This window comes from Callorhinus ursinus, unplaced genomic scaffold (genome assembly GCF_003265705.2).
Source record: "Callorhinus ursinus isolate GAN/ISIS: 27379988/994484 unplaced genomic scaffold, GSC_fseal_2.0 scaffold15, whole genome shotgun sequence".
Classification (NCBI taxonomy): domain Eukaryota; kingdom Metazoa; phylum Chordata; class Mammalia; order Carnivora; family Otariidae; genus Callorhinus; species Callorhinus ursinus.
Genome location: NW_027397077.1, coordinates 7,018,202 through 7,043,665, shown reverse-complemented (window position 1 = coordinate 7,043,665; position 25,464 = coordinate 7,018,202). Strand labels below are relative to the sequence as shown.

The window sequence follows — 25,464 nt, the reverse complement described above, 5'->3', positions numbered from 1 at the left end:
ACATGGATCCCCCATCACCACATCCAGCCTCAGACACACTTCCTGTCCTCATGAAGATGACGACAAAGATGGGATGACCCCATTAGAATGGTAAACTCTGCAACACCCCTCAGCAGCTGCTCAGCAGCTGAAGTGAGGGGCAGAAAGCGAGTGGAGTGCCATGGAGGGGGACGGCGGCCGCCTCAGTCCCTGCCCCTCAGCAGAGCAGTAACAGCCTGACGCTGCATGCTGGAATAGTCTGGAAACTGGAGACACACAAGTGCTCACACTTTGCTCTTTAGAAAATGGAAGTGGAAAAGCTGACTCAGTTATGACTGAGTTTCCATGAAGAATTTTAAAACACTCTTGAACTTAAGAATCTGAACATGCTTGGGGTAAGGAAAATAGCATAAAATACTATTTATAAATGACTTTTAACACACTTATCTCACCACCAGGCTTGACTAGCTCAGACATGCTCGGCACACCTGGTCACCTGAGAATAAAGAGACACAGTCACTCATTTTTCAAGGTATTTCTTTTGTAAAGGAGCCAGATTTGGCGACTAGACTGAAAATCTTCCAAAATTCTGTACAAATGTGTAATATACAAATATACACAAGGCTCTTGCCAAGAAAAGACAGCACAACAAATGACAGAGGCGGCTTTGGTGTCACATACCACCCAGGGCATCTCATCACCCCCCAGGAGTGTGAGGGGCTGACAGACCATGACATGGGCTACACACGTAAAACACACTACATTACACTATGTACACTGAAGTATAAAAGACCCACTGTCCCCCTGGCCAGCTCACAAGCCCTCTGGCAGGAAGGAAGGCCATTCGCCAGACAGCCCATATAAGGAGAACTCCTTTAAGTGGGAGAACCTTGTAGAATGGAGTGGTTCCCCTTGAAACTATTAACAGCACAAGGCATGCCCTTAAAGAGACAGGTGCTAAGAGTGAATTCAGGAGACGGACCCCTCCCTGTGCGCTGAGGAGCTGCTCGTCGTCTTTCCCTCCCTCCCTCCTTCTCTGAGCCTCACTCCATCTCAGTGAACCGAGCAAACATGGCCTTCCGGACAGCATCTTTGTAGGAATCCGCGCCCGACAGTCCGTATGCACTGCCTTTGGCTCCCAGGCCAGCTCCTTTTAGCCGGACTTGAGCCTAGGGGAACAAAATTTCTGTCAGCAGCTGACAGGTAGGGTGTGGACCGCTCCAACTCCTGCTCGTCCAGGCGACTCCCAAACAGGACCACCCACCAAGGACAGGAGGGAGGAAGCTTGGGAGACCTGGAGTAGATTTAAGGACCAAAGGAATAAAATGGGTTAAGGAAGATATGCAGAGAGAGACACATCCCCCAACCCTGCCCCCCAGGGCCTGCTCAGCAAGCTTCTGTGCCGAGTAAGGGCCCCAAAGCACTCCACTGAAGCCTAGGAAGGTCTGGTAATTATGGGCAGAGATCCTAGCAGGACAGCCCCATGTCAGCAGAACTCGCTTGCACAAGACAAACATGTTCTGTCTGTAATAGTCTGACCTAAGCTGTGTTGCCAGGTCAGAGAGGGAGTGGTGCTCTGGTGGTGCTCTGGTCTAGAAGGCCAGTGGGTGGGGATCCTCGGATCCTGAGATTATATCTGAATCTGAGTGAACTCTGATCAACTAAACGATTTCTTATCATGCATAAAAATCCTACTAAATCATAATTTATTTTATACATAACCAAGATCACTTAGAAATTAAAGCACCGTACACCTTTTAAAAAATCCAATCTAAGCTACATGGATTTGAGTCGGTGTTAAGTAAGGGACTGTTTCTAACAAAGGACATAGACATACACAGTTCTCAGAAGACGGCTTTTACCCAAAGATACCAGAAGACCAGAAAAATCAAGTAGGGTATCACCCCCAATCCTCCCAACTGACATCTTAAAGGGGGAGTGACATAAGCAGAGGCTGCAGGGAGGGAGACTCCCACTGGGTGGGGGCGCAGCCCAGAGGAGATGGCCCTGTGTCGTGACATAAACTCTCCCCTGGACCCCAGGCCGTCTGGCTGCTTCTATCTCGTCTCCTCACTAAAATAAGCCTGCAAACCACTGAAGCCCAATCTTACTGCTTACCTCAATGGGGGCTGTGATGCCTTGACACTTTCTTCCCAAACCCGAGCCTTCCCGCCAACCCATGGCCTGCAGCATCTTGTTGCCAATGTTACTGTGGTCAATGCCATCTTTGGTGGGCTGCTCGTAATTCCTGCCAGTGGCAAACACACAGTTACTAAAAACAGCCAGAGCCCCCGCTAACGGAGTGGAAAAGGTGCGCAACACATACACAGTGCCGGCATCAAACTGCTTCTTGCGCTTGGGCTCCGGAGGTTCTGGAATGCCGTACTTCTCCCGTCTTTCTGCAGCTCGATCTCGGTATTTCATCTACATCGGAGAACAAACAATGCTAGAGACATTCAGACTTGAATCTGCCACAGCCTGACGTACTCAGACTTCATGATCACCACCCTCAAGGACTTTCCCCATCTGCAGCTTGGCCTCTCAGAGTGGTCTGAAACACCAAACACCCTTGTTTCCCTCACTGCACTTAGTCCGATCGACTGCGTGTGGAACCTGGTGCAGAGCTACATCTGAAACAAGGAGTTTTATTTAATTAGCCGTTGCTGGTCAAGCACTTCGACAGGCCTGCTGGGCCGTCGGTGCAGCCCAGAGGAGGGCAGAGCTGCCGCTCCTCTCACCACTGGGGACAGACGGCACCAAGGAGGCTTCCAGAGACTTGCTCATCAGTCCCTGGGGAGCTGGCACCATAAACAGCGGAAAAGAACAGGAAAGCAGAAGCCCTGACTACAGACAGCCTGAACTATAAAACTGTCATGGGGTGAGAAATTTCAAGTAACTCTGCCCACTGGTTCATTTCTAACCCATGGGCCTCCCTCTGCATTTTAAATGCAGCTGGCACTCAACCTGCCTCATGAACTATCAAATGCTTGTCCATTATTGGCCTCACTTTTGTTGCCTTCACCCCAAACCCTGCCCTGTCTGCTGCTTCCTTCCCTATCACCTGCAGTTGTCTTATAACCTGATGTCTTCTGGGCCCAATGGGAAGCCTCCCTCATCACAGGCCGAACGAGATCACGTTCTCCTTACTAAAATCCAATGTCCTCAACAGCAAGTACCTGGCTTGCAGGACCTGTGAGCAGTCTTCAGGATGTGCTTCTGTGCGTCCTCACAGACTCAGGGCAGAGCTCACAACGCACAGAGCCCCCAGGTCCAGGCTACATGAGCCAAAATGGCCGGGTGACAAGTATGTGACAAATCCTACCTTGCCCCTGGGACCCAGAACTAAGTGCTACAAATAAAAGCTAAAGGCAGATACAAGACACTCCTTCCAGTGGCAGAGTGACCCTCAGTCACCTCTCTCTCCCTCAGCTCCAAGGCTTCCAACTCCTGCTCACTCAGCCGGGACCGTCGGTAGATATCCATGTTTTGCTGTACAAGAGATTTGATAGACACAGTAAGAATGCAGACCATCCTGATTTGAAATGTCTAGTTCTATCAGTATCTATTTACTCTAAGAGTCAAAGCCCAATTCAATAGGCACGGCACGAAAGCCAGAGCCTGCTGTATACGGAGCCACCATGCTCCTTGCCACTCTTTGATCTGGAATAGACCATAGTAAGAACAGCCTTCTGAAAGGCGATCACTCCAGGCAGGGATCTGCTGAACCTTCACCACTGTCAGGGCACCCATGTCGCCTTGCTCCCTCCCCTCCCTGCCTCAGATCAGCTCAGAGAAGCACCGCCACCTTGTGAAGGTCTGAGAGCTGCTGGTGCCGGACCAGGGCGTCTCTGTTGGGGAACTGGCGCCGGCACAGCAGGCAGGCCATCTTCTTCCAGTCGGCCAGCTTCTCTTCTTCACTCTCAAGTCTCTCCACCAGCTCCTCTTCATTGTCACTGTCACCACTGTAAGCAGCAACCAGACCCCTCTGGGGACAAGAGGGTGGGTCACTGGACACATACAGCGGGAAGGAGCCATGACTACGTATCTGGATAAAGTAACGCGTAATTCCAGACGTGCAAGAACCCCCACTGCCCTGTGCCATACTTGGACAGTGAACTGCGTTTCGTTCAACTGTGCGCAACAGTCAGGTCCTCAAGCACAGGGCCTGCCAGCCTCCTGGTACCAACCCTCCTGGGGCCCAGGAAAAGTTCCTGGATGGCTGTTTTCAAACTATTCACCATGGATGAAAACCCCAAATAGAACAGATCAGAGCAATGGCCCACCTAGACCAGTATCTGTCCAGTAAAACATGTTTTACTGTCTCCAATTTTCTCTTTCCAGACCGTTAAAACACTCTATTTACAAATGCAACAAAACTCAACTGAGCTCAGGAATTCAGGTTTCATTCACTGCTCCAGCTCTCCGGCTCTCACCCAGAAAACAAAGCCCTGGACATGGATTCCATGTGCAGGAACTGCTCTAAATACCCACTGACAGCGGCCACACCCAGTTTTAACGAGGAATCACAGCCAAGATGAAGCTTAGATCCCCAGTGAGACACAAAGCACACATACGGCCTTACGACACCGGTGGTCCTGCCTTACCTTGAGAGGATTCTCCTCGTCTCCATTCCGCACCAGTTCTGGGATGAGCTGCTGCCTTTCAGCTAAGGCTCCCTGAGAAAGAGAGAGTAACTCATAACCCTCAAGTTTTACTTAAGTTCCCATCACGAAGTGCGGCCATTCCTGCTACTGTTACCTTTTTCTCAAAGAGAGCAAAGCCAGCGTCTGCTGCAGCGGACTCTCTCCTTTCTTCTTCCCTCAAGGAATTAACAGGTTGAAAGCTGTTCTTAAAATTTTCTTTCTGCTTGTTTAAACTCTTAGCCCAGCGTTCCATGTCTTTGGCGATCTAATGCCAAACAACCATGAAAAAACCATTTAGATACATGACTTTAGAGAACAGTCTCCTGTGCCACAGTAAGCAGCCATTAAGAGTCTCACCTCAATCACACGCTCTGCAACAAAACCCCCTTCACCCTTATTTCTACCTACAAATATCTTCATGAGATGTTACTGCATAGGATCAAAGTCATTAACGAATATTGCTCGAAAGCCTGTGAATATTCTAGGATATTCTTCCCTCGAAGTATGAATATAGGCAGCCGACAAACAATGTATGGTAACATTAAAAAATTACAAAATGCTCTGCGAACTTAATGTAAATGTGTGGCCCAGTTTTTAAAAAAATCCAAATGAAGCTGACACAGATGTCCCACCACCACCAACAAAAGGCCAATCCCCCAGAGAGAACCGAGTCCCCTGGCTGGGTCATGGGCTCATGGTCTCACCTGCTGAGCTGTTTTGCTCTTGGGTTTCTCCTTCTTTTCCTTCCCCTCTTTTGCAGGAGGTAGGCCCGTCTGCTGGTGGGAGCTGGACTCTGCGGCTGGCACGTACGTCTCCTTCTCTCCATCCCAGTAAAGGTACTGCTGGGTCAAGGAATTGTAGTAGTACTAGGAACAAAGCACAATTAATGCAGACTTTCTGCTTTGTCAAACCATTACAGGAATATTTTGTTAAAAAGGTATGTCAAGATTGTTTTGTCAAAAAAATTAAACACAAACAAAACATGTTGCAGAGCAATAGTATTTCACGCCCAGAGAGAAACTACTGTATGTGTTGGTATGGTAAGGATGAAGAACCAGCCAGTGAAGAGGTGTGAAACTTCTTGGGCAAAGGTCGAATATGGTTTCTAAAGAGTGTAGTTCCATTAATCTAAACCCTGGGCCTGGAGGGCACCCAAAGAGCTATGTGTCTGACTCCTCTCCACAGACAGACCATTTTATACAAACCAAGTGGCCAGAAGAGGTGGTTTCATTTTTTTTCCCCTAAAGATTTTTATTTATTTATTATTTTTAGTAATCGCTATACCCAGCATGGGGCTTGAACTCACAACCCTGAGATCAAGAGTCCAAGCCCCATCAACTGGGCCACCTAGGCACCCCCTGTTCAGGAGGAGCTTTTAATTACACATCCTCCATGACAACCAGTTAATAGTTCATCATCGGGTTCAACCATCCGGAACCCTTTGGACACCCAGGTAAGCAAACATAGGGTTGTAAAGAGCCAGCTCAGGAGCCTGAAAGGGTAAGTGAAGGAACCAGATCTGACGTATATAGGAAGAACTGCAATGGTAGATAGGTAGCACCCATCTCTCCTCTTCTTTACTCCCTAGTCATTCGCTCTACCTGCTCAGCAGGGACCCTGGAGAGATGGTCTGTTATGTCTCTTCTGGGGAAGGTGGCATGTATCAGACAGAGGAGTCATATTGCTATGGCCACTAAGAACTGCTTGGGTAATGGTGGTCAGACTTCACAAGCAAGAGAAGTAGAACCATGCAAGGCTTAGCTTGCTCAGGTGGGTCCCTCACTGCTTCACACCTCACTCTCAGAAACCACAAGCTCTCAATGCCAAGTTCCTGTTAAAAGCACTTATTTTACTATTCTATATATACAGATCCTAGTCATAAGTAACTGTTTATTTATGGAGTGTTAAAGCTGCCTTTCCTCTTTAAAATAATATACCACTACCCAAAATAAAACATCACCTGGAGATCTGCTAATTTCTACCCTCAAGAATACATTAGGATGCTAAGTAAAAGAGGCTGGACACAAGAGGTCACATGTTATCTGATTCCATTTACATGAAATGCTTTTAGAAGAGGCAAATTTGTTGAGACAAAAAGCAAACAGTGGTTGCTGGGGTAAAGAGGGACTAAGGAGTGACTGCTAATGGGTACAGGGTTTCTTCTTGGGGTGATGAAAATGTTCTGGATTACAAACAAACAGCAAAGGGTATCTGGCTGGCTCAGTTGATAGAGCATGATCTTGATCTCAGGGTTGTTAAGTTCAAGCCCCAGGTTGGATGTAGAAATTACTTAAAAATAAAACCTAGGGGTACCTGGGTGGCATAGTCAGTTAAGTGTCCAACTGCTGGTTTCTGCTCAGGTCTGATTTTGGGGTCGTGGGATTGAGCCCCATGTCCGACTCCACGCTCAGTGGGGAGAGTCTGCTTGGGTTTCTCTCTCCCTCTCCCTTTGCCCCTACCCAGTGTGTGTGCATGCTCAAGCGTGTCCTCTCTCTCACTGAAGTCTTTTTTTTTTAAGATTTTATTTATTTATTTGAAATAGAGAGAGAGAGAGCACAAGTGGGGGGGTGGAGGGCAGAAGGAGAGGGAGAAGCAGGCGGGAGCCCGACATGGGGCTCGATCCCAGGACCCCAGGAGCATGGCCTGAGCCAAAGGCAGACGCTCAACTGACTAAGCCACCCAGGCTCCCCCAAAATAAATAAATCTTTTAAAAAAAAATTCTTAAGGGGGCACCTGGGTGGCTCAGTCGGTTAAGCATCTGACTCTTGATCTCAGCTCAGGTCTCGATCCCAGGGTCATGAGTTTAAGCCCTGTGTTGGGCTCCACTTTGGGTGTGGAGCCTACTTAAAAAACAAAAAACCCCCCACATACCTAAAAACAAACAAGCAAGGAAACAGTGAATTTCATCTCAAAAAAAATACACAGGAAGAGAAACCACATTTTCAAACTTCTATCTTTACATAAACACTAACGGCCACCTATAAATTTTAACTTGACAAAATAACCCATGGTACTTTAAGTCAGACTAGAGGTTACTGAAGAGGGCGGGTAGAGACCAGCAAGGGGCATGAAGGAACTTTCAGCATGCCAGGAATGTTCTCTCATCTCAGTGCTGATATACACGTGTATACACGTAAACATTCAAAGAAATGTACACTTCAACTTTGTGTATTTTTCTGTATGTATGTTGTACCTCAAAACATTTTTAACCTTTAAATTTAAAATTAAAATCCTAAAGTAGAAATTACATCTTGGTGAGTCTGAAGAACTTAAAACTAATCTGGGCCACTCGCTCCTCTGCAGGAGATACTTCAAGTCATGCCTCATAAATGGGATTAAGTGAAACGAAGATATTACTAGTGAAACTGGGGAGGAAAACAGTGTATTTACCTGTGAGTTGGGGTCATAGTACAGCCCTGTTGTCGGATCATAGTAATATCCTGAAGATTCATCATACTGGTAAGTGGATGTGTCAGGCACTGCTGCAAAAACAAAAACCAGCACACAGTCATTCCCGGTAAGAAATGAGCTTTCCTTCAACCTCTAAGCCACTGAGATGCGGCAGGCCTTAATGGTTGTCTTCTCTCATAACCCCAAGTGTCCCTCTGACACCCACAAAGGGAGAGGAACTCTTACTAAACACAGACAACAACTAGGACCTTCCAACTGTCAACAGCCCCATGAGGTTTGGCTTACCATATTTGGTACCAGGAACTACACCAGTGGGGGAAGCGGCTGGGGCCTGTGTACTTGTGCTAGTGCTAGGCTGTGCTTCCTCAGTCTGGAAAGAACAGCAGCTTCAATATAATTTCAACTGTAAAGCCTCTAAAGAGAACTAAATCACTGCAAACATCCAGGTGGAAGGGCTCCCCTGACAGACACACTGTAAGCAATGATCTAAGGCAATCCTTGAACAAAACACATGCTGACAACTTTCTTCCTAAAGGTCAAGTCGAGGCATGCAGAAAGCATACACCCTGTTTGGAATCTTATGTTTTAAATACATACCCCAAATTATTATCTAATATTACCAGACACAGAGAAGTAAAGTTGGAATGTCTGTGTATTATTCAATCCTGGCTCACACAGCAGGAAAGGATAATACTTGGGACAGCAAAACAAAGTTTCCCCCACAGTCACCAGTTCTGTATTTAGGACGACAGGATTACCGGAGAGCTGGGTGGATTGGAGGTCTGATTATACAGCTGGGGACTCTGGGACACTACGGCCGCTGAGGTGGTGGTCACTGCTGTGCCTGATGATAAACACAGGGGGTTAGCAAGGGCCAGGGCGCTGAACTCCAAGCCAAACATCTTTATCTGTAATGCCCAAACTAGCCTTCTTTGTATATGTCAGGTCTTTTTTTTTTTTTTAAAGATTTACTTTTAGAGGGAGAGAGCAGTGGGGAGGGGCGGAGGAAGAGGGAGAGAGCAGTGGGGAGGGGCGGAGGAAAAGGGAGAGAGAGTATCAAGCAGATTCCGTGCTGAGCATGGAGCCCGAAGCAGGGCTCGATTTCATGAGACCAAGATCATAACCTGAGCCAAAACGAAGAGTCAGTCACTAAACTGACTGCGCCACCCAGGCGCCCCATGGATGGGTCAGTTCCTAATAACGTAATTCCTACTAAACATCCTGGAACCTGTAACATTATCATTTTTATAATCCTACTAGAATGCTACACACAAAGTTAAATATTCCGCATGACTGTAAGAAGGAGGAACAGAAGAATCAAGAACTGGTCTGGGGTTCAGAAAAGATTTAACTATAAGGCTTTTATAATTCTAGAACAAAAACTAAAGCAAAGGTTTCTTACAATGACCCTTGTGATTGATGTCTGGGCACCAGACTCTAGGGCCACACCCTCTGCCCCCATGAACCTATGTGGGCTCCCAGGATTCCAAACAACATAGCCAGGGGAGATAACAAAGTTGAATTCTAAGAATGAACACTCATCACAACAGTCTCTAAGAAGCTGTTATCCATTCCTGATCTTGCCCAGAACCTTAGGCACACGGTGACAACCCTGAATGTGCACCCTCTGCCCCCGCCCTGCAGGGAAACGGACACGTCCTATCTCCTTAACCACAGCTGCTTAAAAAAAAGCTAAAACAGAGATGAAGTTTACTACCTGATGCAGATGATGCATCAGATTCCAATCCTCCAGCTTGTTGCTGATAAAACTGTTGGTAATCCTGTGAGTACTGAAGAAAAGTCCACTGTTAAAGCTGCTATTCTCAGACATGCTCTGGAGAGTAGTTGGATGCTGGTTAAGTCCACCTACCTGAGCATACTGGGCATAGCCATCTTGGCCCGGCTGCAGGTAACTGTAGTCAACACCGCCTCCTTCACCACTCTGAGCCTACAAAATGTCCAAAGAGGACACACAGGCGAGGTTAGTGGACATCAAGGAAAGAAGGCAGGAAGAACTCCCTAAAACTGCCCCTGGAGAGCTCCTAAGACACAGGGGAAAGATCACTTCTGTGACTTTGGGCACCACCACACTACTCTGAAAAAAAAACAACCCCTCCACCTTACCTGCGTGGATGACCACTGAGCAGCGGCAATGGCCGTGCTAGCCACAGAGAAGGCGCTGACCCGGTTACCATCTGGCAGGACCAAGTCTCTGAAACCACAAAAATCTAATCATGTGGCTCTCTCTCAGTATGTCCCCCATCTGTCCCCCCACACTGCCAAGGAAGAGCAATTCACTCTAGCCTTTGTTGGGAGCCCTCCAATGCTAGCAAGGCCTCATTTCAGAGCAGGAAGGGGTCTCCACGGGCAAATTCCTTAGTGGGCAAATGTCTCTGTAGTATCACTGTTTTACTCTGTATTCTGCCATCTAGTAAGGTGTCTGTTGGATGAGTAATGATACTACAAACAGGAAATTTACATCTCTAGACCGAAGCTCACTCTATATGAAGCTATTAGTGTGCTGTTCTGGAAAGGAATATTTCCAGATGGGTTTGCACTATCCTGAAGCGGTTTGCACAGCACATATTCTCAACCCATCTGCCACGTGTGCCTCTGTCCTGCTCTGAAGTTTTCTGGCAACTGTTTTTTCAGGACAGGAGGGAACACACTGTAAGAGAAGAAAGACAACGGTCTTCCTCCTGACCTTGGCAACCAGGGAGGATTGTGTCTTAGTGTCGAGAACATGGGCTTAGGGTACAGTCAGCAAAGCATCCCTGTGCAAGTACAGCAGTTTGAAATAAGGACAATAAAGCCACTCACTTTCTGGCACTTTTTGCAAAATCAACCCCAATAGTTTTGCCGTCAATTTTCAAAGGTGGATGGAGACTCTGTAATATCTGAAGCAGCTGAGAGGCATCCTGAAGGAGAATGTCAAGAAAGACAATTCTGTCATGTAATTAAATCCCTCCGCCCACCTACCCCAAAGGGCTACAGCTTTCTATTAAAAAAAGCAAAAACAAAAAAACACACACAGTAATTATTGTCTGTGCATATGAAACCTTGAAGAAATAAAAAAATAGCCCTCTTTCCTCTAGCACACGAAGGTATCCCATATTATTAAAGGAGTAAATGCTAAACCAATCTAAAACAAAGCAAAAAAGAAAAATTAAGCTGTGGCTCAAACTTCACTTCTGCCAATTATCTATAGGTATACACATTATTTTTACCACTTATCACATGCAGCCTTGAACTTTGGGCTCCAGGAGCCTTACACATAGTATTACAATTAGATGAACCACATTTGCCTCTCACTGCCCAGTTTCTTTTAAAAGGAAAGATTCAGCGAGCACCTCACCATTGCAGAAGACAGCTGCACAAACGCGAAGCCTCTGTTCTGCTGGGTCTGTTTGTCTTTTATGAGGCGAATGTTATTGACAGCTAAGGACGCGTAGGGAGACAGCGCTGTCATGATGGAATCCACCACAGTGTGCGGGGCTATGTTTCGAAGTATGATTGCTGGGGGTGAAAGAGACAAATGACATACATGTGCATTCCCACCACCAGTGCTTTCCAAGGCAGGCTCAAGGACAAATACATAAATCCATTTTGGGAGATTCCTAGTATATTTTGTACTTTGACATGGAGAAGACTCTAAAACCAATCTTTTATGGGACAAACTTGAAGCCATCACTGTTCATTAAAAAAAGGGTAAGAGAACAAAAACTTCCAATTAAGGTCAACTTCTACCACAAAGGCCAAAAGAACATAGTGGGACTTACTATCACAGTAGTAATCCACAGACTGAACAGATTCTGTGGTTCCAGGGGGCACTTCCTGTTCAGAGTCTATAAGGGAAGGAGACAGGGAGACTCAGTAACTGAAGACAAACAAAAAATAAACCAGTGTATTTTTAGTAAAGAAATACACTCAAACCCCAAAGTTTTAATTATAAGTAAACGTAGCAGTCATTTTTTTCTTTTTAAACCATCTGTGGCTATAATAAAACATGATTAGTTTTGACATGATAAACGTGGAATGCAAAAACTGGGCCGGTGGACTGACAGTGCCTCGGTACTAAAGAAAAGCAGATGCAGAACGCAAACCAGGTGAGCTGGCTTTATTTTGGAAAATAAAAGAACTCTCTGCACCCACCATCATCAGAAGCATCTACCCAACGTAAGGTAAGAAAATTTAAGGAGAATATATGAATTACTTGTTGAAATGCCCTACAATCTATACTTTTCTCCTCAGGTTCGCAGACATTTCAATCAGTCAGGTTTTTAATGCTTATTCCAAACAGCTGAGTTTGGGCTTACCAAACTTGTCCGCTCCACATCGGAAGCATTTTAGTCTTTTCCTGAAATTGTTAAGGCAGCACTGGAAGAAAAAAAGTTTTCTCTGTAATTATTTCTCACAGTAGGCCAGGCTTACTAGTAAGGAAGTGGGTTAGAGCAATAGGGCCATGGACAAGTCCCAGTAAGCAAATAAAAAAGCAGAGAGTGACATCATGTAACCAAGACAAAGGGACATTCACCTAAAAATTTAAAATGTTTCACTGTGAAATATTCCAAGAAAAACAAATCTTGACAGATTCTGAAGTAGAATTCCATTTTTATCAAGTTGGGGGAAAGCTTCAGTTCACCCAAAAACCCTAGAGCAAACCCTACAGTGGCGAAGTTCTTTTTCTTTTATCAGAAGAGCACTCACTATATGGACCACTCTATATACACAAACACAATGTAAATGGAATACTGTCTAGTCTCCTACTAGACACGGGCCACATGCAAACGAAGAATCCAAGTACTTTCAGAATGTCAATGGCAACACCCAAGCTCAAAATGGTGCACTGGTGGGGCACCTGGGTGGTTCAGCTGGTTAAGTTTCTCTCAGTTTCCGAAGCTCAGGTCATGATCTCAGGATTGTGGGATCAAGCCCTGCATCAGACTCCCCACTCAGCGGGGAGTCTGCTTGAGATTCTGCCCCATGCGCCCACCCACCACTTGCACGCGTGCTCTCAAATAAATCAATCGATCAATCTTAAAAAAAAAAAAGGTGCACTGGTGACAGGACCATAATGTTATTTCTTTTAATTTTTATTATTTTTTAAAGTAAGCGCTATGCTCAACATGGGGCTTGAACTCATGACCCTGAGATCAGGAGTTGCATGCTTTATCAACTCAGCCAGCCAGGTGCCCCGACAGGACTATAACAGATCTTTCATAACCTGAACAGTGTCAGAAGGATTTAGTTAATTTAATTAAGAGACTATGCCATAAGTTGACAGAGACCTCCAGAAATCAAAAAACAGTAAAGTGGAACAAACCTAAAATCCTAATTGAAACAATGAGCTTAGAACCTGGATCTTAATAAATAAAATCGCTAGTGTTCTAGGGACTCTAGTATCTACACAGGAAGACCCAAAGAAAGTCACAAAGCATGAAAATCCCCCTATGATTAAAAAGCTGGTGACTGTATACTTTTTAGTTTCCTTGTTCAGACAGACAAAGCAAAAAACAACAAAACCTGAAGTTTTGCCTTTTTGGTAAGAGTACATGCTTACCTTGTTACAAAGCCAATCTTCAAACTTAGGTCTGGGATTGCTATAATGCATCGCAATATGCTTTCCTTGAATCACCAACTTTTTCTGTAAAAAAAGAAGTAATTAGTTATTCCCATTGTGAGGAACATGTGTCCATTTTCCCAGGGCAGAGCACACTTCGGAAAAATCAGTGCTCTGGAATTAAATGGACAACATACGGGGAGGACCAACCACCGCCACCTATACTCTGCCCATCCAATCCTTCAGATAGGCAGTAAGAGAATGGGATGCGGAGTAAAGGTAAACGGAGTCAGGGAGTGCTGAGAAAGCTGCCAAACTCTAACCGCTGACATGCACCAGGCCGTGTCTCCAGCAGAGACAGAAGTCCTAACATTCAGCATTGCCAGGCTGCCTGAGAGTGATAGTCTATTTCAAAAAAGCAGAAGACACAACTCTCCCAGTTCTGAGATTGCCTACTTTAGCCTCAGTATGGTGTCCTTGGGCTTCGCTTCACTTTTCCCCCAGTCCCCTGTCCTTATGCAAAGTAAAAGCTTTTCTATTTCCCCTTTCCCCAAACTCCTGCTTCAGGATGTGTCCTCTGGGGGACAAGGGGAGGGGAGCTCAGTTTTAAAGGGAATCTGGTTACAATTCTTTCTTTGGAGGGCCTATTCTGAATGCCATCGACTCTAAAGCAGCTAAATGATTCTTCCTGCCAACTGAAACCATGTTATGTCCTAGGTGACAGATGTGTTTTTCCCTGAAATACATGGTACTCTCTTCAAGATGAGTAACCAGGAGGCCAATGAAGTTTCTTCAGGGGGGTCAGAAGAGTTCGTAAATGTATACACCACCTTACCCTTCAAGTCAAGCATGTGACTAGAAGGGATGCAACTCTAAAAGGTCAAAACTCCGAGCTCAATCAGTCTAGCCAAGAGTATACCCAGCACCTGCCCCCAAAGAGCCTTCATTTAACAGGAGCACCTTTTCTTTTGCTTTTTATGGGGCGGCAAAGGGGGAGGGAGCGGGTGTTCTGACACTATCAGAACAGATTTAAGGAGGAGGTTAGATATCCAGATTTTTAAAAGGAGTCTAACCCCTCTAAATATACATACTGTTGAGCAATTTGGTTCTTGAAAATCCTGGAAGAGTTAAGACATGCTGTGAATGTTGTCTCTGCAATATCTAAAGGCAAGACTGCATGTCTGGCCAAGAGGAAAAGAGCTGAAGGGCCAGCCACTCACTGTGTTGTACAGAAACAAAAATGAAGCTGGGAGATATGTCAAAAGATCATCCCAGTAGGAGGGGTGTGTGCTGGGGGAGACTCCAAACTATCACTGAGTCCCTAATCCTACTGGCCTTTTATTTCTGGAGTGAATTTGAACTGTAATGAAATATTACATGTGAACTTAGCTTTGTATACATTAAAATTGTGGAGATTTTTAAATGTCTTGTGGGTTTTAATTTCCTTGGAGTTTTAAACTCCCAGGCAAGCCATTCTGATACAGCCACTGCATCAAAAGATGCTGTCACGTCAAGAAAGCAGACTCACATGAAGCCTGTGTCTAAGTTCTGAATTTACTAGGATGGTGTCCATGGTATGAAATGAATGAAGTTCTACTTCTGTAAGTTCAGGCCGTCACCTCTGGTTTAAGAAAATGAGAGGCTTAAAAATCTAACAAATCAATCAAAATGATACCCTCATTAGTGAGTCTTTGTTATAAATAGCAATATATTACCGAAGAATATAACTTATTTATGGGTGATAAATCATAAAATGTTGCAGAAAAGCAACATGAGTTAAGCAAACCTCCCAGAACGCACTTGGTTAAGGCATTCAATACCATGCTTTGGAGTTCTGGCAAAAAATGTTATTTAAGTGCCAAGTACTGAACGTCATCTTGACAAACTGTAGAACACTTCAGTTAATGCTACATCAAAGAGCCATCAATGATTTGCTTTGAACGGAATATAAAAGGCATTCTCAGGGAGATTAGAATGTTAATGCCACTTTAACTAGATCAGACAGCAGCAGGACACCAGCTCCCAGGCTAATCTCATCAGACTTATTGTTCATAAATTCCATGAGGTCCTTAAATAGTCCTTGAAGACCCACATGAGCAGTTATGCCTCCTGGAGGCTTGTGGTCTCCAAGCAGAAATAAGGAATAACTTCAAAATGCCTATAGCAAACTTCTACTGTGTTCTCTTCACTGTCAAATCGAGAGTTGGATATTTTAAGATTACTCTCAATGGACATAATGAATAGAACATAATCGGTAGTGAAAAAGGGAACATCAAGATGTTCTGATAATCACCAGACAGGTATTCAGTGATTAACAAAGCTCTGCCAAGCAGCCATGTTTAAAGGCAGAGCAAATTCTACAATGTAATCCTTGCTGCTGTATTTATCCTAATACTATCAATTTTAATATATACAAAGCTTTTCTTTTAAAAAAAAAATCACTCCTTTGGAACAAACCACTCCTTCAACCTTTTTGTTTGTTTTTTGTTTTTAAATTGTACAGACTTGTTCCATTTTCATGAATATCTAGACTTGGTGAGTGAAGCAACCTGATTGGCTTCCATCCAGCTGGTAGCATCTTGCAAGTGATAAAACTCCACGAAGGCGAAACCACGGCTTACACCTAGAGACAGCATTCAGATATAGACGGGATACTCGTGTTAGTCAGTTCCTTTATAACAGGTGAATCTCTCTCCCACTGCTTCAACACTGCGTGACAAAGCCAATTGGGAAGCAGCTTTACAAATGTGACTTGACTTGGGGATCTTCTTGATACTTTGCCATGGCAAGGAACCAAGCCGCCTGAACTAAGTGCCACTCGATTTGATTCCACGCTTAAAAAGTAACCATGCAACCGACTACAAACAGTCAAACAAGGAGTTTATAAATCACTACTTACCGAAGGAAAAAAAAGTCCCTAAAAACAAAGTTTTTAAAAAGGTCCTCAGGTGCTCTCTAATATCGTTTTCAAAGAATCACATTCCTTAGCCATGGCAAACCTTTCATTCTGAATTCATGTGCTTGAAGATTGGGGGAATCAGGATGGTCTTTAGGGGCTGAGGTGGGAATGGGGAAGAGAGCCAGAACAGCCGGAACTAAGCAAGCTCTCACCTGTTTTCCTCTTCATCAACCTCACGTCCGCAGGCTGAGGACCTTCAAAGGACTCCATCATTTCTCGAATCTGCAGAGTTTTACACGTTTATAGTTAAAGCTTCAGCCATAAACTATTCCACATCAAGGAAAGTTCAAGGACCAGGAACTGCATCAACTGCTTAATCAGCTAAGTTTTTAACTTCTACCACCAACATTTAATCATTCTAAAAACAGAATAAGGGGTGCCTGGGTGTCTCAGTTGGTTAAGTGGCTGCCTTTGGCTCAGGTCACGATCCCAGGGTGCTGGGATCGAGCCCCGCAACGGGCTCCCTGCTCAGCGGGAAGCCTGCTTCTCCCTCTCCCTCTGCCTGCTGCTCCCCCTGCTTGTGCTCTTTTTGTCAAATAAATAGAAATAAAATCTTAAAAAAAATAAAAGTAAAAACAATAAAAAAAAAAACCTCATAGAAATGAATGTATTGTAACAGCCTTGAAAGCATTCTTTATATGCTGCCTGGGAATTTCTTTCAAGTATTTATGTTATAATGAACAATCTTGCTGGGGTGCCTGGTGGCTCAGTCGGTTAAGCATCTGACTCGATTTCAGCTCAGGTCATGATCTCAGGGTTGTGAGATCAAGCCCTGTGTCGGGCTCTGCACTTGGCGGGGAGTCTGCTTGGGATTCTGTCTCCTTCTGCCCCTCCCTGCTGGGTGCACTCTCTTCCTTTCTAAAATAAATCTCGGGGCACCTGTGTGGTTTAGTTGGTTAAGCATCTGCCTTTGGCTCACGTTATGATCTTGGGGTCCTGGGATGGAGTCCTGCAATGGGCTCCCCGCTCAGTGGGGAGTCTACTTCTCCTTCTCCCTCTGCCCCCACCCCCAGCTCATGTGTGCTCTCTCTCAAATAAATAAAATCTTTAAAAATAAATAAATCGTTAAAAAAAAAAAAGTCTTGCCCATGGCACACTGTCCTATAAGCCTCTCTTAGCCTCACCTTTGTTCTAAAGGACCAGAAAGAAAATGAGATTTAGAAGAGGCAGAGGATATGGCACTGTCCTCTGAAGTATATGATCAAGAATCAATAGCCAAGGGCGCCTGGGTGGCTCAGTTGGTTGAGCGACTGCCTTCGGCTCAGGTCATGATCCTGGGGTCCCGGGATCGAGTCCCGCATCGGGCTCCCTGCTCAGCGGGGAGTCTGCTTCTCCCTCTGACCCTCTTCCCTCTCGTGCTCTCTCTCATTCTCTCTCTCTCTCTCTCTCTCAAATAAATAAATAAAATCTTTAAAAAAAAAAAAAAAGAATCAATAGCCAAAAAACAAGGAACTCTCTCAAACATTTTTTGCACAATTATCTTAAGAAAATAGTAATTTTCTTACATTTACACTAGTGCTGAAAATTAATAAAGCTCATAACATTCCTAGGCTCCTAATAAGTCAAAGTAAACATCAATTGAGCCTAGAAGAATGAATTTGGGCTGGTAGGTTGTCATTTTTTTTTTTAAAGTTTTTATTTATTTATTTGAAAGAGAGAGAGGGAGAAGCAGACTCCCTGCTAAGCAGAGCGCCCAATGCGGGGCTTGATCCCAGGACTCTGGGATCATGACCTGAGCCAAAGGTAGACGCTAAACTGACTGAGCCACCCAGGCACCCCTGGTAGGTTACTGATGTTAGACCAAGCCCTTACTGCAAAAAGCAATGAAATACACTAGTCTCTTTAATCATGCCAGGCAGAAATACCCCCAGAAAAAAGGAAAAACAGGGCCAAATTTGTGAAATAAATTCTTAGTGGTCCCCAACTTTCTATAATTACGTGCAAAGGCTACAGGATTATATATTGTTGATCCTCATTATTTGTGGATTCCATATTTGCAAATTTGTCCACTCACTAAAATTTCTAACTCCCAATCAATACTTGTGGTGCTTCCAAGTCATCTGCAGACATGTGCAGAGGAGGGAGAGATGTGAGTCGCTTGATGCACATATCCCAGGCCGAGGTGATGCTGTGTCTTGTTTCAGCTTCCATAATGTAAAGAAGTGTCCTTTTCACAGTCTATTTAGTGCCAAGTTTTTCACATTTTCATACTTTTTGTTAGTGATTTCACTATTATTACTATTTTTTTTAAGTAAGTTCTACATCCAACATGGGGTTTGGACTCCTGGCCCCGAGATCAAGAGTTGCATGCTCTACTGACTGAGCCGGCCGAGCGCCCCAGTGACTTCTCTCTTTAGTGCGGCTCTCCAAGTGTAGCACAGGGAGGCTATGATGTCCCTCAGACAGAAAATACATATTGTTGGATAAGCTTCATTCAGGCATGAGTTACAGTGTTGTTGCACGTGAGTTCAAGGTTAATGAATCAACAATATATATTAAATAAGGCATCTCTAAACCACAATGCACCTAAAACAAGGTTATGTGTTGATCTGTTGATGAAAATGGTTGTGACCAGAGGCTCACAGGAACCTAACTTTGTATTTTCCCAAGGAGTGATGGTTCAGTATTCAGTATTCTATCTGTAGTCACTTTACAGACCATAACCACCACCAATAAAAAGAACTGACTATGTCTATTTTTTCCACAGAGTAGAAGTTCTACACTGAGCCAGACCCCATCATGTGACTCAGGTCCATGCTTAGTAACATAGTAACTGAAAAGTTAGTCATCAGAGTAACTAAAGACTGTTATTATAAAAGTAGTAGTAACAGTAACACATATGGTAACATAGTAACTAAAGATATTCTAAGAGTTCACATATCAGTGGGAGGGCTAAACTAAAAAACGCAATGAGTATGATAAACTGAAGTTCAGGAGATTAAATACTATAATTTTAAAATGTTTTAAACACTTCAACATGTGAATCTGCTAAGAATACTGCACAATTTTGGCAACCTCAGAAATTCTGCTTTGAAAAACCAGCCTTCTTATGGTAGGCACTTCTATTTCCCTGAAGAAGCCTGAAATACAAAAACATTAAATCTTGTTTCATAGCCAGCAGGGAGGCCCCCCCCAAAGTCAGTGAGGGCACTGCTTCCCCATGCCACTCACTTCCTCGGCAGACTCCCAGGGCCATAGGCCAGCAGACTACTCAAGGGAGCAACCTTCTTAACAAGAAAACTTTCCTGAATTGACTCCTCCTGTAGGAATTCCTGCATCTCCTACTCCACATGTCCACTGCCGCTCCTGCCTGAGCTCAGCTCTGCCTTCCCTGTCCTCCCACTACCATTCTTTCCCTCCAACATTCTAACTTGCACAACTCTTGCTATCAAAGCCCTAAGTAACTTCTTTTATACTTATCTGGGCTTTCAATGATTCTAGCACCTGGCCTCAAAAGCACCTTCCCACCCGCTTCTCTCCTGTCAAAAGCCTTTAAATTCAACCGAATGAACCTGGTTTAAAGGCCTTGTCTACATTCAGAATCTTTCTATTCCCAAGTTTGCTTGTGTGATCCTACTGCCTGGAGGGCCAGTCTACCACACCTTTCCCCTAGTTCTCCACCAGACCCAAACTTTTAGATCCCTTAAGAATCAGTTCAACTAAGATCTCCCTGGAACCCTTCTTTACCCTACACTAGTAAAAACCTCCCTTAAAGAAGCTTCCAGAGACCCCATGCCTTTTTTTTTTTTTTTGAAGTAATTTATCCCAACATGGGGTTTGAACTTAAAACCCTAAGATCAAAAGTCACATGCTCTACCAACTGGGCCAGCCAGCACCCCCGCCCCTTTCCCAGAGACATTCTGCAGAACCTCTTTCAACATCAATCTGCCTTGTAGATCAGGAAAGGCCTCACATGATGGAGACTTTAAGCAGAAAAAGGCACACTGGTAGAATGAAAAACATGTCCAAAGCGGCTATAAGGGAGGCAGGTGGTGGATGTGGCTGGAAGAAATGGGTGAGGGCCAGAGAAGAGATTGCCACTGGAAATTAGGGAGTGCCCCTAGCTGGCCAGTCTGAGGAGTGGGGAGCCAGGGAATGGCCTTCCTTTTTGACAGGCTTCTCAGGTTTCAAATGGATAGCATACATTTCATCAAATCAAAGGGTAGCCAGATCATGAAGAAAGTGTTTTTACTGATACATCCTCACCAAATAAGTAACCAGTTCATTAAAAATGTACTGATTACCTTCTATGGGCTACTGAAGGAATAAGACCTGCTCCCTGTAGTTAAGGAATTTCTGAAAACTCAGCTCTGTGTTGAACTTCAAAGCCTAAATATAAATGGTAATTTACCTCTGAACCAAGCTGAAAAGAACTGCCCCCTAAAGACAGAAATACATTTCACTGGCTGAGATGTTAACTTGAGATAAAACAACAGCACGAGAAAACAGGAGAAGCCCCAAATCTGCTTGTTAGAACTGCTGTTTCCCCTTACATCGCTCTCCGTGATGGTGATGGGAAGGCCGCGCAGCATGATGGTCTTACTCTCCCTCTCATCACTGATGTCATGTCTGTAGTCATGCTCGCCATAGTCACCATCTGAATGGTAGCCGTCTTCGGATCGGTCACTGTTCCTTCTTTCACGTTCTCTCTGATTTATAATAAACAAAATTACAATTAAAACAACGCTGGGTTTATATATTCTGATCCAGGCCCTCTACTCCTAGGCATTTATCTTTAGGAACAGAGAGGGTATGAGAACTCCATGATGATGTTCACTGTACTGTTTCTAAACTGGGGTGGGGGGAGAAAGAAGGGCCATTTAGTTCAGGAAGAATGGTTTCACAACTCACGGCACAGTATACACTGTCACACAATGAAATACCACTACCTGTTACAATATGAAGATTACATGCACAGAAAATGAAAAAAAAAAAAAACCCTGCAAAATTACATGGGCAGCGCAATTACTTCTAAACAAAGCTACGTTTACATACAGAAAGGAACGAGAAAAAGCTATGCTGACTGAAACTACAACTTTGAGAAGCAGCAGCCGAGGCATAGGGCTGGTATATTATTATGCTCCAATGGCCTCATCTTTAAAATGGGAAGACACCTACCATAAGGGATTAACTAAGTTCATGTAAGTCAGGTGTTCAAAGGAGTGCCTGGTGTATGGTGAGCCCTATGTAAACCCTGGCCAGTATTTCTATTACCACAGGCTCAGTTTGTCTTTGAGGATTAGTCACCTCAACAAATTCAGAATAGAGGGTTTGAACATAATACTCAGGAGGAGAGTTCCACACCAGATACACTTACTACATTTCCAGACTCTTAGAGGCTTTGTGCATGCAATTCCTAACTCCGAGCACACCACGCCGGTCGCTGACCACTCACCTCTGGGCTGTCATAATCTCGGTAGTCGTCATATCTGTCGCCCCTCCGGTCATCACTAGATCTTTTGTAATCTGAGTCCCTCCGCCTGCTTCTGGATTCACGCTCATCCCGATCATCCCTGTCTATGATGGAACCGTACCTTCCACTACGCTCTGTTCTACTCACTCTGCCAGGGAAAATAATTTTCAGTTACTCTCAAGGACATCACATTTTATACCTTTAGAAAACACGGTTGAAAATACCCCCTCCTCCCCCACAGCTCAGTGTATAAGATATCCAAATAGTTTACCATATCCCTTAAAATTTATCCCCAAACTCCAGTTTATAAAAACACACACTAGGAAAACATCCACATCCCTTAAGGCAAAGAAAATTTTCAGGAAATCATGCTAAATTTGATAATATGGTTATCACATGTTTGGGTTTAATACTTTTTTTTCAAAAAAAGGTCAGGTTGTCCAAGTTCATCCTGTATATTCCAAAGCCTGTAGTCTACACATATCACCCTTTTTATCCCTGATTCAGATCTTAGTGATCAAAAATAGGAAGAAAGCAATTTTTAGCATTTCACCCAATTTCAAAGGAGAGTGTGTTCTGACTCATCTACTCTCAAGGGTATCACACTACTGGGAAATGGACCAACAACCTGGATGAGTTAAATTCATTTTTTTTCTTCATCAGGCAGTTAACCAAGTTCATTTGTTAGACATAACCAGCACCAGCAGAGAATATTATTTCCCATAACATCTGGTTTATTTTTGGTTACTGGATAGCACTGGGCCTCACAGGAAAATCTAGTAACAAGAGGCTTTAACCCACTTAACTACAGATACAGTTCTTTCATAAATTGTTTACCAGGTTCATAAAACTACTGTGTAAGGACAAGACAAAGGAAAGGCTTAGAAGGGCCTCATTTACAGTACACAAATTTAACAAAAAGACACCAATGACACAAGTAGTCTAGGACTACTTCATAATGCGAAGAATGAGGAAGAAACCCTAAAAGGGTAAATGTTAATTTAGTAAGTTTTTGGAACCACAGACTGCTAACACAGCACTAAAACAATCACATCACGTGACATGAACATCTCCTCTGAGTCTCTCTGGGCCTTCAATTTCTGGGACGAGACTCAATACTAAGTAGGAAGGTGGCTGAAAAAGGTCGTGTATGTAAATCAAATAGTCTGAGTGGAAGAATCCATAGATCACATGGCAGCCAAATGCTCTCATCTTAATTCTCCACCAATTCTTTAGTAACTTTTCATTTATTTTTCATGTAACCCACGGTCCATCTAAAGCTTCTATAAATCTGGATCATCTTGCCACAGAGGGAACAATGACAAGAACTAGCATTCACTGATTGCTTGCTAAAGCCAGCTACTGTGTAAAGTGGCAGACTTGTATATCTCCTGGCTTCTGCATAGGCTGTTTTCCACACTGGGAACCCTCAGTGACCCACTCCCTCCTTTGCCTAGTTCTTACTTACCTTAGTGAACATTTTCTCCAGGAAGCTTTCCTAGATGTTTCCAAGAAAACACATGCTTCCTATGTGTTCTAACAGCACCCTCGACTTCTCTTACATAGCACAGTTCACACAGTACTTCACTTCTCTCACTAAACTGCATGCTTGTAAGAGCAAGGCTCATGAAGGCACTAACAACGTCTGGCACAAAATAGACACTCAAATATTTGATAAACAATTAAAAGAAAATTCAGTCCCCAATGAAATGCTGAAATCAAAGACATGTATAGTAGTAACTTACCGTTTGTCTGAACCCATTGTCCTACTGAAGATGTAGCACTCTGTTCCAAAAGGTTCAAATTTTGTTTTTTTCTAGGAAACAAAAGAGATTGGCTGCTGAAAATTTGAGAGATCACTTAAGTCAATCTTTCTGTAGGCTAGGACACTACTGATGTTGTAATTTCATCAGACTATTAACAGTGATTATCCAAGGTGGGGGCAGGAAGTTGGGGATCAACTGTCAACATGAAAATCATTTGTTGAAATGAGCATAGCAGGAAGATGAAGCATATCTTAAAACATGAGATTCCCTAGTCAATAACAAACTCATAAAAGGACGCAAGCAGAAGAGTCCTGCCCTTCTCCTACTTTAGGATTACGAAGCAAAAAAGGACAGAGATGCAATCAGCTCCCTGTGTTCTAATCAAAGCAACTCCGGTGGGGTAGGTGGCCGTTAAAACATAATCAAAGCGTCTTTACTAATACAAGGAGCAACATAAATCTCAAAATCTTCTAATGCAAAGTTTAAATCTTTTAGAAGCCGGGATGCTGCGCTAATTGAAATCTCTTATTTATAACGCAACGGCTGATCCTAAGCTATTTCAATGAGACAAGAGCAAACCTCGACACGACTTAATTCCTCAGTAACAATAACCACCACTAACCCTTGAGGCTGCCAGCTGGGCCCTGCAGCGCCCCGGCGGTGATAAAACACAGAGCTAGACCGCGTTCAATTCGTGGAGGTCTGAGAAACTAGTTTCAGCCGTCCCTGGCGCCTGTTCCAGAGTAGGCGCTCAACAAACATTTGCTGAATTAATAAATGGAAGAGAACCACCTGGGAGAAATAAGGCCCTGGGCAAAATCTCTTAAGGCCGCCCCTCGTCGCCGAGGCCGTGCCTGGACCCATCTCCGTGGGGTGTTGCGGCCGAGATGGCGGCGCCACAGCCTGCGCCGACCGACTCGGGCGTCCGGCTTTCCCTTTCTGCCTGCACACGCCCCTCCCAACCCCCAAAACGCTCCCCCAGCCTGCAGATCAGCCTTCACCGAACAACCTCCCGGAGAGGGCGGATTCAGATGCAGCCGCGGGGCGATGGCGGCTAGAAACTGCCGGTCGCCCCTGAGGCGTACCCGAGGGACAGGCGACGGCTCCACGTTCAGTTGGGCTGGGGAGTCGGAGACGCGTCCCGGCAGAGGCACAGTCAAAAGCCCGAAAGAAGCGGGCCTCAGGTGGGGCGGGAGGACGCCCTCTGAAAGCTGACAGCGCAGACGGCGAGAAGGGGCGCGGCCCGCCAATGCCTTGGGTAGCTAGCTACTCGAGAGATGTGGCTGGGGCTGATCGGCCGCCACCCGCGGCTGTCAGGGAGGCTGCACAAGGCCTGCCTCAAAAGCAAGAACCGCGGGTCGTTTACAGACGGCTGCCGCACTTACCCCCAGAAGAGACCAAAGTGTCAGAAGTAGCGGTTTTGTGCCCCAGATTATCCGACAGGGTACGGCCGCCTCACAAAATGGCGCCTCGGTCGACGGCCGTCTCCTACCCACAGCACCTCGCGCCTGTCCCCTCCCCCACGCCACCCGCCTCCCGAGGAGGCATCCAATCCGCGACGGTGTCTGGCTGCGCGAGGACTGCTGGGAAGTGTGGTCGCTAAGGCATCCTGTCACTCACTACGTCCCGTGTTAATTTCCTGCGTATTTCTTTCTTTTTTTTTTTTCCAAACCAAGGGCGAAGTTGCCAGTCTGCCATTTGCAGACCCTGATTTAGAGCTCTTATTTTTATTG

At 44.8% G+C, this 25,464-nt stretch overlaps 1 protein-coding gene across 4 annotated transcripts; it reads right to left on the bottom strand.

The window, feature by feature from the left end:
• Positions 1-499: 499 nt before the first annotated feature.
• RBM5 (RNA binding motif protein 5) lies at positions 500-25,241 on the bottom strand. Of its 4 annotated transcripts, XM_025884706.2 has the most exons (25): positions 25,117-25,241; positions 23,711-23,781; positions 21,948-22,113; positions 21,046-21,201; positions 16,705-16,774; positions 16,143-16,216; positions 13,594-13,677; positions 12,350-12,410; positions 11,813-11,878; positions 11,389-11,549; positions 10,854-10,951; positions 10,158-10,245; positions 9,904-9,981; positions 9,751-9,823; positions 8,792-8,877; positions 8,319-8,403; positions 8,013-8,104; positions 5,327-5,488; positions 4,738-4,887; positions 4,584-4,655; positions 3,785-3,964; positions 3,394-3,468; positions 2,306-2,403; positions 2,098-2,227; positions 500-1,148 (listed from the first exon to the last, which is right to left on the bottom strand). In XM_025884706.2, exons 2-25 carry the CDS (start codon positions 23,725-23,727, stop codon positions 1,023-1,025), a joined length of 2,448 nt encoding a protein of 815 aa, XP_025740491.1. In that variant the 5' UTR covers positions 23,728-23,781; positions 25,117-25,241; the 3' UTR covers positions 500-1,022. The 4 variants fall into 4 exon arrangements, with proteins under 4 accessions (XP_025740491.1, XP_025740489.1, XP_025740490.1 ...); XM_025884704.2 differs by having other exon boundaries at positions 2,098-2,403; XM_025884705.2 differs by lacking the exon at positions 25,117-25,241 and adding an exon at positions 24,817-25,079 and having other exon boundaries at positions 2,098-2,403.
• Positions 25,242-25,464: the final 223 nt, after the last annotated feature.

Excerpts from the sequence above, each read along its gene's own strand:
- RBM5 (XM_025884704.2), bottom strand. Across the intron at positions 3,469-3,784 it reads AGCTCTCAGACCTTCACAAG|CAAAACATGGATATCTACCG; the intron begins GTGGCGGTGCTT and ends TCTCTTGTACAG. Across the intron at positions 2,404-3,393 it reads TGGAGCTGAGGGAGAGAGAG|ATGAAATACCGAGATCGAGC; the intron begins GTGACTGAGGGT and ends TCTCCGATGTAG.